Source organism: Cyprinus carpio, chromosome A24, assembly GCF_018340385.1.
Source record: "Cyprinus carpio isolate SPL01 chromosome A24, ASM1834038v1, whole genome shotgun sequence".
In the NCBI taxonomy this organism is placed as follows: Eukaryota; Metazoa; Chordata; class Actinopteri; order Cypriniformes; family Cyprinidae; genus Cyprinus; species Cyprinus carpio.
The window spans coordinates 22488881-22503981 of record NC_056595.1 but is presented as its reverse complement, the minus strand read 5'-3'; the positions used below and the strand labels follow the sequence as shown (position 1 = coordinate 22503981).

Sequence of the window (15101 nt, the reverse complement as noted above, 5' to 3'; positions counted from 1 at the left end):
TACGTGGCAAGAACTGTTTTTGTGGCGCCTGCCTAGTAAAACTAAAAGAAGTTAAAGACCAGAAAGTGTTTTTCCAGAGAACACGGTGTCCAAAGCGGATACATAGTATCAGGAAGTTGTATTATTTTGTGAGATTATTGCTGATACATTCAGGGCTACTGAAACGACGCTGTTTACAGGTCAGCAGTCACCATTAGACATGATCTCATCACATTTCTGCAGTATTTTGAATTATGTTTTGCTTTTATACTTTTAATCCTATGTGTAATTTTAATTCGGTTATTATTTTTTATATGTTTGTCATTTGAATGAGTTTTTTCTATTTTTTTAATTGAGTTTCAGTTCTAGTAGTTTTAGTAGTTCTTCAACTTAAGATTATTTCTTAAGCATTTCTACTTTTCGTTTAAGCTTTATTTAAATAAATATTATATTATTCACTTCACAAGATGTTAACTGTTGGACTGGAGTGGTGTGAAGTACTGTGATGTTTTTATCAGCTGTTTGGACTCTCATTCTGACGGCACCCATTCACTGCAGAGCATCCGTTGGTGAGCAGGTGATGTAATGCTACATTTCTCCAAATCTGATCAAGAAACAATTTCATCTACATTCTGGATGGCCTGAGAATTAGTACATTTCTTAATCTTTTTAATTTTGGGTGCACTATTCCTACAACACAGCATTTATGGCATGATGTTGGGTGATTAATGAATCCAGTCTCTTTGGGCATGTAATTTTACACCTGTGTATTGGTGTGTTACCTGTTGCGGTCGTCTCCATCTGTGAGTGTGTTTTCAATGCCGCTGTCAGTCTCCACGTCCTCATGGAGTTCTGGATGGACCAGAGCCGCCGTGTCCTCGTCCGTGAAGGTTTCACACTCACTGTAGGCGCTCTCCGACCCGAGATAGGCGCTGTCTGAGACCTCCGCCTGCTGCAAACACACACACACAGATTAGAAAACTTTTATTGCTTTTGGAGACATAAAGGTGTTTCCGCTTATGCTGCACGTATGTCTCAGAGGTTTCTCCCAGAAACAACTGAGTCAATGATTGACATGCGGTTATAATACAGAGCTATAAAATGAATGGTGGATAACAGCTCAGATCATTTGGTTTTGGAAGAATTCGATGAGAAATGTTTAAGTTTATACTTTTCAAAGCAGGTTTTGCGAAGCATTTTTGTCCATTTCACCAGCTCAAGCTTTTTATAAGCAGCAACACGCAAACACACACACGGGCGGGATGTTATTAATGTTTGCAACGAATGTTTACAGAACAAAATGATCTGATGCATTCAAGAGGAGGTTGAGAAAACATGTGACCGCATTGCATTTGTAGTGTAAATGCAAATTTGTTCCGATGCTTTCTAGATAACAGCCTACTCACCTGTCAATCATCCACTGCACAAAAACAAGGGGTTTAAACTTTAAAAGACTCTCACAAGACAAACTGTTGCTTTGTTGTTATTTATTGCCAAGTTCAAATGTACTGTGAAGCTGCATCTCATCTAAGGTGGCAACTTACATAATACATCAATAATAATTTTTTCAATAATAATGACAGGAAAAAGATCTGGGCACAAAAAAGGAAAAAATGCAAAACACCTTTTTCTACTGGGTATTTTCTTTTTCTTTTTTTACACTAAGTAGAATATCAAAAAAAAAAAAAAAAAAAGTAAAAAAAGTAAAATATAATACACAGAATGTATACCCCTTGATCTACTGTTTATTTTTTCTTTTTTTTCTCCATTTTATTCAATGTAAAACATTTTCTTAAATTACTAAAGTTACAAAACAAAAAAAGTATACTCCTTGTTCTAATTTTATTTTTCTCTTTGCTCTCATTTTAATATTATGCAAAGCATTTTCTTGTTAAAAAAAAACAACAAAAATTATGCCCCTTGTCCTACCGTTTATTTTTCCCTTTGCTTATGTAATACATTCTCTTATAAAAAAGAAGCTACAAATAAAGAAATAAAATGTATAAACCTTGTCCCACTGTGTATTTCTCCTTTCTATACCCTTTACTATATAAAACATTACATTTTTTTAATAATTAAAAAAGTTACAAGTGAGAAACTGTTCAATTTCTTTAGTTGATCAAAACACAACGGCCAAAATAAACCTCAAACCTTCAGTCGATCAGTCAGCTCTAACCAAAAGTACAAACTCCATCAGAAAACCTGCATCTCAGCGCTCAACGTACCTGTGTGAGTCTGTGAGGAGCTCTTAAAACAGGAGAGGCCATTCCCAGAACCATTCTTCCTACTTGAGTACCGTCACACGGGAAAAACATAACCAACAAATAAACTAAAAACATAACAACAGCTTCCTCCCTCCCCCACAACAGCCCCCACATAGAGTCACCAGAGAGAGAAATTACAACTAGTCTGCTGCCTTGGAAAATAAGGACCAAAGTCTGAAGGACACCAGGACTATGAGTGGGCGGAGTCTGTGCCCTGACCCCGCCCCTTTAATTAACATTACAGAACTTCTCACCACACCAAGCAGAATGTTTGCATACATTATGTGGCGGTGACTCAAAACCTAGTGTCCTGTCTAATTAGACAGCATTTTTAGTGTGTCTGTGATTGCCAAAAAATGCTGTCTAGGTAGGTGGCCCACTAGGTTTTAAGACAGACTACTGCTGTTTTTCATTGGAACTGTTTCTGTGGAGCAAAGCATTAAGAATTCACACCCAACATGCACAAAACACTTATTCATAACAGCACGTGCTGCAACAATCATATGTTCTGATGACTGACAGGCGTGTGCATGTGTGTGTTACAAAAAAAATCTATCACCAGCCTGTCCTGTATATTGTCAACCATATGCGTGTGTGTAAGTGTGTTTGTTCCTCTGTACGAGGTGCTACACAAACCGCCTCGGCCGGTGTGTTTGTGTTTGTGTAGCGTTGTGCAAACACGGAAACAGCACAGCCATTCATGACCCACAGGAAAACACACAGGTGTGTGTTTCATTAGAAGTGACGGGAAAACTGAAATGAGGAAAGGGAAAATCAGATCGCAAAAACAAGTTCCTGAAGCAGCACATTTCTGTATTTACAAAATGAATATGCTCAATACTGCTTATAATTATAATAACTTATCATTATATAACTCATAATTAAAGCTTTAGATAGACGAGGCCATAACCACTGTAGACACTGAGGCATACAGATCAAGCTAACCATAATTTAATAAAGTGGTTATCTTAGACTACAGTAAAGCTAGCTTAAAATATAATACAGTTACAAAAAGAGGAGTTAACCACACTGAAGGGCCAAACATGTTTCTGAATGAACCTCATGAACAAATGAAAATTTAAAGGAAACTTAAACCAAATACTAAAATGATCTAAAAAACTAGAATGCACTTTAAACTTTATGAATGGGTTTAAAATATAGTAATGTACACAAGCATTTAACTAGAAGTTTCACTTAAAGAAATCTGAAATGTCACACACTTACTAACTGAAAGAAAAACAAGAAACGAAGAAACAAAACACACACACACAGTAGTATATATTGTTATATAAAAGAAGTCTCTTCTGCTTTATTATATAAAAAAAAAAAAATATATATATACAGTACAGACCAAAAGTTTGGAAACATTACTATTTTTAATGTTTTTTGAAAGAAGTCTCTTCTGCTCATCAAGCCTGCATTTATTTGATCAAAAAATACAGAAAAAAAAACAGTAATATTGTGAAATATTATTACAACTTAAAATAATAGTTTTCTATTTGAATATACTTTAAAAAAAATAATTTATTCCTGTGATGCAAAGCTGAATTTTCAGCATCATTACTCCAGCCTTCAGTGTCACATGTAACATCCAGTCTATCACATGATCATTTAGAAATCATTCTAATATTCTGATTTATTATGAGTGTTGGAAACAGTTCTGCTGTCTAATATATTTGATGAATAAAAGGTTAAAAAGAACTGCATTTATTCAAAATAAAAAAATAATTATAATAATATATATTCTAATACTATATTTTCTTTACTATCACTTTTTATTAATTTAACACATCCTTGCTGAATAAAAGTATTGATTTTATTTAAAAAAAAAAAGAAAGAAAAAAAAATTTACTGACCCCCAAATTACTGACCAGTAGTGTATATTGTTATTACAAAATATTTATATTTTAAAAACTAAAAAAATTTAGCTTCTTTTTTTTTTTTTTTTTTTTACTTTTTATTCATCAAAGTATCCTAAAAAAAATCACGTTCTGAAAAAATATTAAGCGGCAGAACTGTTTCCAACTTTGATAATGAATCATCATATTAGAATGATTTCTAAAGGATCATGTGATAATGATCCTAAAAATTCAGCTTTGCATCACAGAAATAAATGATAATTTAAAGTATAATAAATGTAAAAACAATTATTTTAAATTGTAATAATATATCACAATATTACATTTTTTTTTCTTTATTTTTGATCAAATAAATGCAGGCTTGATGAGCAGAAGAAACTTCTTTCAAAAACATTAAAAATAGTAATGTTTCCAAACTTTTGGTCTGTACTGTATAAATATATACAGTTATTTCAATCTTTCCAATAGCGTGTCAGTAGGAAATATTAGTTTACATTTCCAAACATTCCTTTTGCCATTAATTGTAATGGCATTGCAATGACATGAAGAAACTGAACAAACGGAGACAGACTGAATCCAGAAGAACAGTGGCAACAGGCCTAACTACATAATCTACAATAACTAACTACAATATTATAATATGCCCTTCTGACATACTACTGCATATGCAGTTAGTAAATAATGAATGAGCTGAATACACATTTCACCAGTGAGCCAGCAGGAGGCGCTGTAGCAGAGCAATAAACATGCTCTGTTTCTCCTGTTCTGTGGTCTTTCCATCTTTTGGGGAATTTGTGGAATGTGCTGGTCTAGAATCCACGATTCAGCAATAATGGGGTCCTGAAATTCTGATTTATTATGTTTGTCATGACAAGAGGGGAGGAGGAATGGCCACAATAACCACAATGTCGGTGTGTCATACCTCGTCATATTCCTCTGGAGGTCCACTGCCTTCCACTGCACTGAGATGAGTCTTGTAGAGATATGGATCAGAACCTGATAAAGAACAACATCTTAAAATAGGATTATGACAAAGGACTGCTGATAACTGTATATTATAATGTTTAGATTGATATATATATATATAGAAAAAACATGATATCCATGATATTCACATTCTCTTTATGTGTTTCATTTGTAAACAGTCACCATGGAACACGCTGCACTGAGCAACTGGGCTGTCTGGAGTCCAGGAAACGATATTTATGTAATAGTCAGTTTCAGCTATCTGGAATATTTTCCTCTTGAATCTGGTAAATGCTATGGAGTACAAATAGACAAGCCGGAAGAGGTAGATGCTCCAGTTACTCATCCATTAATGAAGAGGGAAATCTGATTCGTGAAACACTGGGCACCCAGCAGGCCATTAGAAACATGATCAACCTCATTACTGAAGTATTATCAGTAGATAACCGAAGCAAAGTGCTTTAAGCTATTCCTGCATCATCATAATAGATTTAAAGAGAGATGGAGAGTGTATGAGACTGCTAGTGTATGGATTTGCTTGAAATATAGTCAGTGAGCAGCCAACACAGACCACATTTTTAGGAAAATAAGTTAAATATTTGGTTTTACATCACTTGCTCACCAATGGATCCTCTGCAGTGAATGGGTGCCGTCAGAATGAGAGTCCAAACAGCTGATAAAAACATCACAATAATCCACAACACTCATATTTTAGCTGGAAGCAACGGTTCAAAGTTAAAACGGCTCAATGATGGATTTGTTTCTTACAAATGTGTAGTTTTTCAATTCGTAAGATGTTAACTGATGGCCTGGAGTGGCCTGGAGTGGTGTTATGTTTTTATCAGCTGTTTGGACTCTCATTCTGACGGCACCCATTCACTGCAGAGCATCCATTGGTGAGCAGGTGCTAAATTTAGCCAAATTTGCTTGCCTTTGGACAAGTGAAATCTGTGTCTAGCAGGTGTCTAATGCAGAAGTCTTCAAGAAAACTATGACAGCAGACATCTACGCCTTGCCACATCATTTCTGCATTTAAGATCAGGTTCTGTTATGTATTATGGAATGAATTCACTTAGTTTGAATGTTTAATCTAGCTATAACTAAATATACCAGTCATATTAATGCTCCTGTGTGGCAAGACAAAAGCTCTTCGGATATTCTTTTCTCTATAAGAAACTCAATTTCCATTTCAGCGGTGTGATTCACTGCGAGTAATTCACAGATGCTCTGACTCATTATTTTGCACTTTGTTTTTCTACACAGTATTTCAGGAGATGTGAACTCTCAATCAGGAAAAAATCATTTCTAAATAGTGTCAGATTATCACACAGTCATCAAGAAAACAAGATGTTTGTGTTTCTGACTTGGCTGTTCTTTTGAGGGCAAAACTGATAATGAAAGCCAAACCTGAAAAACTCCTTTTGGAGATGTTTGTAAAAATGATTAAAGGGTTTAAATAATATTTTTATTCTCTTCTGAAATTGGCTAAAATTCTATTTCAGGGTTTGGATTAGTCTACAGTAAAATTGATCTCTAATTAAGAACAACAGATGTTAATGGAAACTCCCAACATGCTAAAATCATGCCTTGAGTGCGTTTGTATGTGCTGCTGTACCTTCATTGCTGATTGCGCTGATGCCTCTGTGGAAATCCTCAAAACTGATCACACCCAGACCACTGGGATCCAAGAACCGTGTCAGGTCCTTCACCTGAAACCACAAACACACGCCACTCAACAAACACGAAAAAACACACAAACTATTCATCTTACACAATCAGAGCTGCATCATGGACCACAATATCATACATTTAGTGACAACAAAACACACACAAACTGATTCTCACACAAAAAGGGTTAAAAAAAATTAAAAAAAGAAAGAATGAAATGTGATTTTAAGTATTTTTTTTATTAATATGTAAAGACATTAATTTCCCCTGCACAAATTATATCATCAAAAAAAAAAAAAGTGAGAATAAGAGACTCGTGAGCTCATTTTAGCATCTCCTATTTAGGAACAAAACATTACAAAGTTTTTTGGAACTCAAGGATAAACAAAACACACACAAACGTCTGTCCGTCCCCAATATAAGCTGGTAAAACACACATTCTCTCTAACAGACACACACACAAACAGTCTCCATACACTCCAGATACCAGACACAAAGTCTGTAACCAGGCAACAGCAGAACTGATATCCAGCAGGACAGTCGTGAGTTCCAGAATCAGAGCTCTAAAAGAAAAACACCAAACATGTTCAAATACCTCCAACCGAGAGATCAAAACATCAAACTGTTGCCTAAACATTAAACTCTGTTTGTGTGTGTGATATTTTAACTCTTAAAGGCACCGATTTACACATACAAAAAGATGCTATGTAAGTCAAAGGTTTCGTTACCAACATTCTTCAAAATATCTTCTTTTGTGTTTAACAAAAGAAAGAAACTCATACAGGTTTGGAACGACATGAGGGTGCGTAAATGATGACTTTAAATTACTATGTAGGAAACAGAGTTATTGTTACAAACAAAAACTAATATACAATAAATAACAAAAAAAATTAAAATTAACTAAAATTGAAAATAAAAACAATTACAACTAAACAGTCATATTTAAAAATAAATAAATACAATTTACCAAAACTTGAATCAAATTAAAAAGAAAACTGAATAAAAAAAAATAAGTAAATAAAAAAATAAAATAAATAAAATATATACACACACACACACACACACACACACATATATATATATATATATACCCATATATATATATATATATATATATATACACACACACACATATACATATGTGTATGTATATATATTGCCAATTCAAAATATGAATAAAAACTATAACAGTACATAAAAATACTAAAATAACTATAATACACAAGTTGTTTATCAATACATTTCTATCACAATAACAACTTTTGTTGTGTGATATATTGCCCCAGAAATAATTGCGATAAGTGATATCATTGTAATTTTAAGACCATTTTATGCCACTGAATATATAATTATAATATTACAGCATAATAATGCAACAAACTTTAAATTTTTAAGAATATTTAGTATCAAAACATTAGATACCTTAAAAAACTTAAATAAATAAATAGTAAACAAACATTTTCTAACAAAAAGTGCAAAGTAACGAGTAGAAAAAAGGAAAAATGCACAAAGTATGGAGATTTATCCATCTACAGATTTTTCCCTGACCTTGTTTTCTCTGTAACTTTAGGGTGCACGCTATTGCTGAAAAACACAATCACTTCTGTCCGTACGCACAAATGCACAGCTCCCTAAACAAGTCCATATCTGCAGATGAAACTTTTTTTGTAGAAGCTTTTTTTAAATTGGAACTAGCACCTCATGACTACACCACGTTATGTACAAGAAGCTGCAAAAGACACAGGCGCAAATGGAATGTAAAAACACAAATTTTTAAGTAAATATAAGGTGCGATATTGCATCACCAAAAATTATTGAAGTCATGTAGATATATTGCACGATATGTCGATATATTGATTACTGCAACAGGCCTATTCCTGGTATTTTATCACCTCTACAATAAAATTTCCTTTAATTAATCAAATGACTGCTTTAGGTAATGACTGTACCGTGGGGCAGGCGAGGAGCTGTTTCACCCCCTGTACAGTATATAAAAGCATCTCATGTCAAAGTGTGAAAACCGGTGAGTCACGAATCAGTCACATGAGTGGCGTCACTTTGATTTCACACATCAGAAAAAAATCATTAAAAACCTCAGGCCGTTGATCTTAATTAAAACACTAGGGTTTATAGGTCTTCACAAGCTAATTCATCCCATACAGAGAAATGATTCTTTATTCTTATTTATTCTTTTCACTTTCTAGCATTTTAAAAAGCACAGTAACAGCTTTCTCATAGAGTCAGACTCACACACGGACAGTTTTGCTCTGTTACCTGATGCTAATTACCAGTTCCTTCCTGGAAAACGCTACTTCTGGGTAAGAATTTGCATCTGACGTCACACAATCCCATAGCAACCGTATCACACAGATAAAAACGACATGGAAATGACATCATAATGAAAGACACATGCACACAGACACAATCTCTCTCCAGTGTGTCTTGAAAACATCTGCGACCAATACAATCCACACACACACACTCAGCATTTCTTTTTACATCATATCACTTTCGGTCTCCCTGATTCTTCGTTAAGTTTATTACTCTCTATCCTTTTAGTCATAAACCAGCTCAGTGAGCCAACCAGCTGAGCAAGCTCTTATCACGAGAAGAAACCAGTGCAAATTTGAGTCCAATCACAGTCACACAGACAAAGGAATGACCCTCGAGGCTGGAACGGTGTATGATTTGCAGTTTCATTCCTGAAACCATATACTACCTTAAAGAACACACAAACTTGCTTAGTGTTGCAAATATGTGATGCTTTTCTCATGACAGGGAAGTTAAAGTTTAAACCCATCACACTGTCACAAGCTCACTGCAAAATCAGACTGAGCTCAAAGACAAATGCAAAAATAAGTAATGTTTCATTACCTATGTACAGTGCATGTGCATTTAAGAAAAGATGAATAACAATTATGAAAAGACGAATAAAAGTTTATTTGTCCATGCACCCCCCTCTATCTGCCCGTTTAACCTTTCAGCTGATTGTATCAGCAGTTTTAACAGTCACAAAAGAGCCAGACTTCCTACATCAAATCCATCCTCTCTTAAATGCACAATGGCATGTGTCTGGGGGATCAGTAGTTAACAGGAACGCAGATCTATATTCTCATCTGAACTGCAAAATAACCACAGAGGGATTTTGAAATCGGTACATCCAGTGCTCAATGTTAGGTTTCAAAAGCAGATTGAAAATAAATACATCCTCCTTCTGAATATCTAGCATCACTTTTCTACTGATCTGCCAAATATAAACACAAGGGCAACATCATTAAGGCTCATCAAACAATATAGAGGATCATATTTTGTTAGATGAACTCATGCATTTCAAACACAAACCAATTCATACATTTCAGCCATACATTACCTATTATTGATCTTCCCTCGTTTAAGGTGTCATCACATTTTATTTTCTACTTAACTATCAGGAATATTCCTGTTTTAGAACAAATTAAGCTAAAACTGACAAAACCTGTGACATAATGTTGCAAAAAAGTAATTGCTACTTGTCCCTCTTTTTCTTTAAAATGAGCAAAAAACAGTATTCAATAGTAGTCTGTTTCAATAGCCACAAAAATGTTTCAACGTAAAAAATTCCTAACCATTTCTATGCAAAGTTATTTGCATACTGACAATGCAATGCCATAAAACTGCTGTAAAAAGGGGGTTTTAAAGAGCTTGAACGCTCAAATAATTCACAACTTTTAACAGAAGACTTAATGAAAGAAATTTCAAAAAAAAAGAAAAAAAAAAAAAAATCGATGAACTTCACATTTCCATGTTTAAAGCCTCAAAAATGTATTTCCATTGTAAACATCTCACCATAACCTCAACTTGTTTTTTTTTAAACACTGGACAACTTGAAAATATCTTAACTGGAACGTTCTTTTAAAAAGCTGATGTTCAAGTTAAGATACAGCAATTATTACAAGTTACCATGTAATTAAATATGTAAATATAAATAAACAATAAACTTCGGTTTAAAGTTTGAGACATCATTACAAGACTGAAATACTGAAAATTTTATTAATACTTGCATAGATCATTAAAACTGATGCAAAACAGCTGACAGTTAAAAAAGTAAAGACAGACACCATGAAAGAAAGAGCGAGAGATGCAGGACAAGAGTGGTATTCTCGGTCTTCGAGGGTTTGAATAATAAAAGAGCAGTTCTTGGGTGTCACCATGATCAAGTTTCACTATGAGCTTTGGGAACCAAGAGAAGACACGCTCTGTCCTGCAATCATAAAGCATTTTTATAACATTTACACCCCCCCCCCAACATTTAGCCACCACAAACACTCACAAATAGACACGGATACACCAAAAACTGACCTGTTCGGCTCCATATGCTTTTGCAAACTCGACGAACTCCTCAATATGGACAAATCCATCACCGTCCTGATCCAAAGCCTGGAAAACTGCTCTGAGAGCAGACTGCTCCTCGCTTTTATGGGCTGTCGCGGAAACTATAGGCACGTTTATCAAATCCACCGGGACCCTCTGGTCATGGAGCGATTCGGTCGGCAGAGCATCTGAGGCCTTGCACAGATCCAGAGTCATTTCTGCATGTTTGGGAATGTTGGGAGAATCAGGATTATTCTCCATCAAGGTCAGGTAGGCCTCCCCATCCAGGCTGGCTCCACAGGGAAACGCATCTCTATGTGAGGGAGGAGAGCTGGGGGCGACTGAGCTCACTTGTTGCTCTTGTGCCAGGTCTATCTGTGATGGTGTCAGCTGATGGAAATCCTCCTGATGTGTAAGCTGAGCAGGAAACCCCACCTTTCCCTCTCCTATAACGTCACGCAATTGGCTGGGAGTCTCTGTGGTCTCTGTAAGATCCGGCCCCCCTAGTCCACCCGTCACAGTCAGCTGATCACCTGCACAGGTGAGGGGAGTGGACTCTAAAAAATCAGGTTTACTTGCGCAATGAGGTATGACTTGATTTGGAGTAGACAAACTGCAATCTGATCTCTCCCTTCCCTGTGAAGACTCACCGTGAAGTTTCTCTTCGACGTTCAGCTGTGTATTGAGGCCGTCCTTGTGAGCTGCTGCATTTTCTTCAGGTGTATCTATTACAATTGCACTTGAGTTTGCAGTCAAAGTGTCATTCAGTTGGTCCAAAGATGTGAGATTTTCCTCTTTTTGCTGAGCACTGACTAGCTCCTGACAGGTTTCACTCATTGCAATCAATTCTTGGTTGTTGTCAGCTTTACTGTCATCTAGATTTAAATAAACAGTTTGCAAACTGTCCGACTTGCTTTCCAAATTGGTTGCCTCTTGATTTTGATGCAAATCTGAAATCTCTAAAACTTTGAGTGTGTCTAAGTCCTCTTTGTTACCTATTGTGGGTGAACGATCAGCTCGCTGTGTCTCCATAGCCTCAGGGTCATCGTCTACGTTGTCTGTTTTTACATTTGTTGCATCATCCTGAAATTCAAGGGTGAGTGCATTCGATTCAAGATCGGGTGAGTCTGCGTCACATTTCTCCTGTTCTGTTAGCTCAGTAGCATCTGTCACAGGTGGAATTACACAGTCTAAAGATGTCACAGCTTCGCAAGAGATTTCAAACATGGAATCAGGAATATCTCCATCATGGGACACCACAGATAAGGCTTCAGCCTCAGTTGAATGAGTGGGCTGGATGTGGCCCTCAGGTAAGATGTCATCTTCAGGTGAGAGCTCAATTAAGGCATTATGCTCAGATGTGCTGAGTGGCAAGGCTGTTGTGGACTCATGTTCGTCTTTGTCAAGCAGGCTTTCAGTTGAAGGATCTTCCGATTGTAAATCAAAAGAAATTAGTGTGAGTCCTGTTTCAGGTTCATAAAAAACGTTATCAGTCGTAGCATTGGACACAACCTCCTCCTCTATCTCTTCTCCAGCCATTTCCAATGGTACATCAAATGTGCATTCTGTGGATAAAACACACAACATTTCTTCACGAAGTTCAGATGATATGCAAACAGTCTCTGCTTCAGAAGATAGCTGTGTTGTTTCCATGTTAGTGTCTGTCGTCTCTTGGCTCAGTAGATCATCGTCATGGGTCTTGTTACTAGCTGAGGGCTTACTACCCTCCTGTTCAGAGTACAGACCTCCAACCAGCAGCCCGGGTAACAACATCTCTACCTCATCTATTGGCAGGGGTGCACTACCCTCGTGATGTGGCAGAACAGGTGGTGGTATCTTCGGAGGGGTGAGCTCACGGGGAAGGGCTGAGGATGGGAGGTAGATATGTTCTGGAGGTGTCTGACATATAACTGAAGGCTTGGGATTTGAGTTTGTATCTGTACATGTCAACTCCACAAGAGAGACGGGCAACAAACCTTCAGAATCCAGAGCGAGATGAGTCCCGTCTGGAAGCAAGCTATGACTATCATTGTTCACAAATGTTCTTTCCTCTAGGGAATTACGGCTGAACTCACAGTTTGTTAAATGTGCGTCCTCAAGGAGGTGGGTTTCTTGTAGTAGCGGGTCAATAATACTAGTGTACACATCTAGAGGATTTGAAGTGGCAGTAACCTCCACCGGTTGCAGGAAATCCGGCACCTGCTCGGGAAGGCCATAAAAGTTGCTTTGATTCTGCACTTGAATATTTGAGACCGTAGGACTAGTAGATCTAGAATTAAAACAGATGAGATCTCCATCAACCATTTGCAAACTTCCAGGAGAACCCTCTCCTTTGAGATCTTGGGAAGGAAGAGGCTGAGTCTTCCAATCGGGATAGACACATTCCAAATCATTTTCCCAGGAATACATCTGCCCAGAATACGGAGAGGACCAAAATAGGTCATCTAGGTTTATGCCGTTCTCCTGAAAAATTTCACTAGTAGATTCACCGACAGAACTGTTGTCTTTATCCATTAGGAGAAATCCGAGGGGATTCTGCTCGGATTCCCACTCAGCTTTCCCATTCATATCCCACTCAGAACACCCCTGAGGGCTGGAGAGAACTTGCTCCATCGAAAAGAAGAGCTCTCTCCTCTGACAAATGGAAATATTCCAGAAATTCCAATCCTTTATGATCCCACAAGGTAATAATGTTCAGAATTCAAAAGCAAATGGTGGCCTCTTCCAGCATACGCACCAAAATTAATATCCTTGCGGAGACCCATGCGTAAGCGTCCACCTCCCTGTAAATGATCAACTACTGTTTACTTATGCGGACACAGGGATAATGTTTCATTGCTGTAATACAGCTCATATGGACTGAGATATTTTTCTGATATGCAAACCTCTCCATAGGAAAAAAATAAAAAATGTTGGCCCCGTTTCCATGTTCTGCATTCAAAATCGAATCCACTTGACACAAGTCTTCTCAAAACATGTTGATCTACAATACTTAAGATTGCTACCCATAAACCTCAAAAATTCATGAAAATAACAATTTTAGAATCTATACATGTATAAGAGAATACACACAATTACATATAATAGAGAGCTTTATAATTGCCAATATAACACTGTATATCCAAATCCCATAACCTTTAACTTCCTAGTGTTAAAAAAAACTGCCTTTTAAGTAAATCATTATAAATTCACATTAATGGTACACTTATAACAGGCTTGACCCTGGATTAACTACTTATATTATTAAAGTCTGGCTATGATGTATAAACACGAGGCAGTATATTCAATCATTTTACTCGGATTGTCTCTTATGTCAGAGAGAATAAATCTTAACGTGTCATTTTTACATGTTAAGCACAACTGACTGTTTTAAACAGCTGTTAATGTGTTATTAGAGTAAAAAAAAAAAAAAAAAAAAAAAAAAAAAAAAAAAACGAAAACCCTTAAATGATAACGTTAGATTGTTCTAGCGTAGTTAGCATCAGCACATATGAGGTAAACCCAACACACGACCCCCGCTCATTTGAAAATAAAAGAAGACCCGTGATGTTTCTGGTTCCCGTCAGACTTGATTTAATTTATTATTTGGTTAGATGCTAGGTGTTTGATTCCTCAGTTTGTCTTTCGTAAAAACAGGCCAACATCCAGGTCGAGTCTCGCGAGTCATCCACCTGCGCTTGTTATTAGCCTGTTAGCGGGATCAAATCAGCGCGAGACCACCGGTAATCCCACAAATAGAGCGCGAATCCCTTTTATTTTAATCCCTCGGCTGCGGTTTATCCGTTAACCTGAAATCCGAGATGTAGGATGAGCTTGTGAGGTCTTGGTTTTTAGTCGACGGATGATGTTTCAGTCTCTCTCTCTCATCAGCAACCTCTGCTGTCTCACTCACACAAACACAGAAACCGACGTCAGCAACGCGCATGCGCAGCCCCGCGCCGCAGTCAAGCGCTTTAACCACAGGCGTCAGAATCATTCCCATTCCCCGCGCGGTTGGTTGCGATGGTGATGATAG

At 36.8% G+C, this 15101-nt stretch overlaps 1 protein-coding gene across 1 annotated transcript in view; it reads right to left on the bottom strand.

The window, feature by feature from the left end:
* LOC109049169 (rab11 family-interacting protein 3-like) overlaps positions 1-15072 on the bottom strand; it is a 28866-nt gene extending 13794 nt beyond the window's left edge. The window contains exons 1-4 of the mRNA XM_019066871.2: positions 11075-15072; positions 6684-6777; positions 5025-5098; positions 762-931 (exon numbers count right to left, since the gene is read on the bottom strand). Of these exons, the coding sequence (XP_018922416.1) occupies positions 762-931; positions 5025-5098; positions 6684-6777; positions 11075-13699 (2963 nt within the window). The 5' untranslated portion in view covers positions 13700-15072. The remainder of the gene's footprint in view (positions 1-761; positions 932-5024; positions 5099-6683; positions 6778-11074) is intronic.
* Positions 15073-15101: the final 29 nt, after the last annotated feature.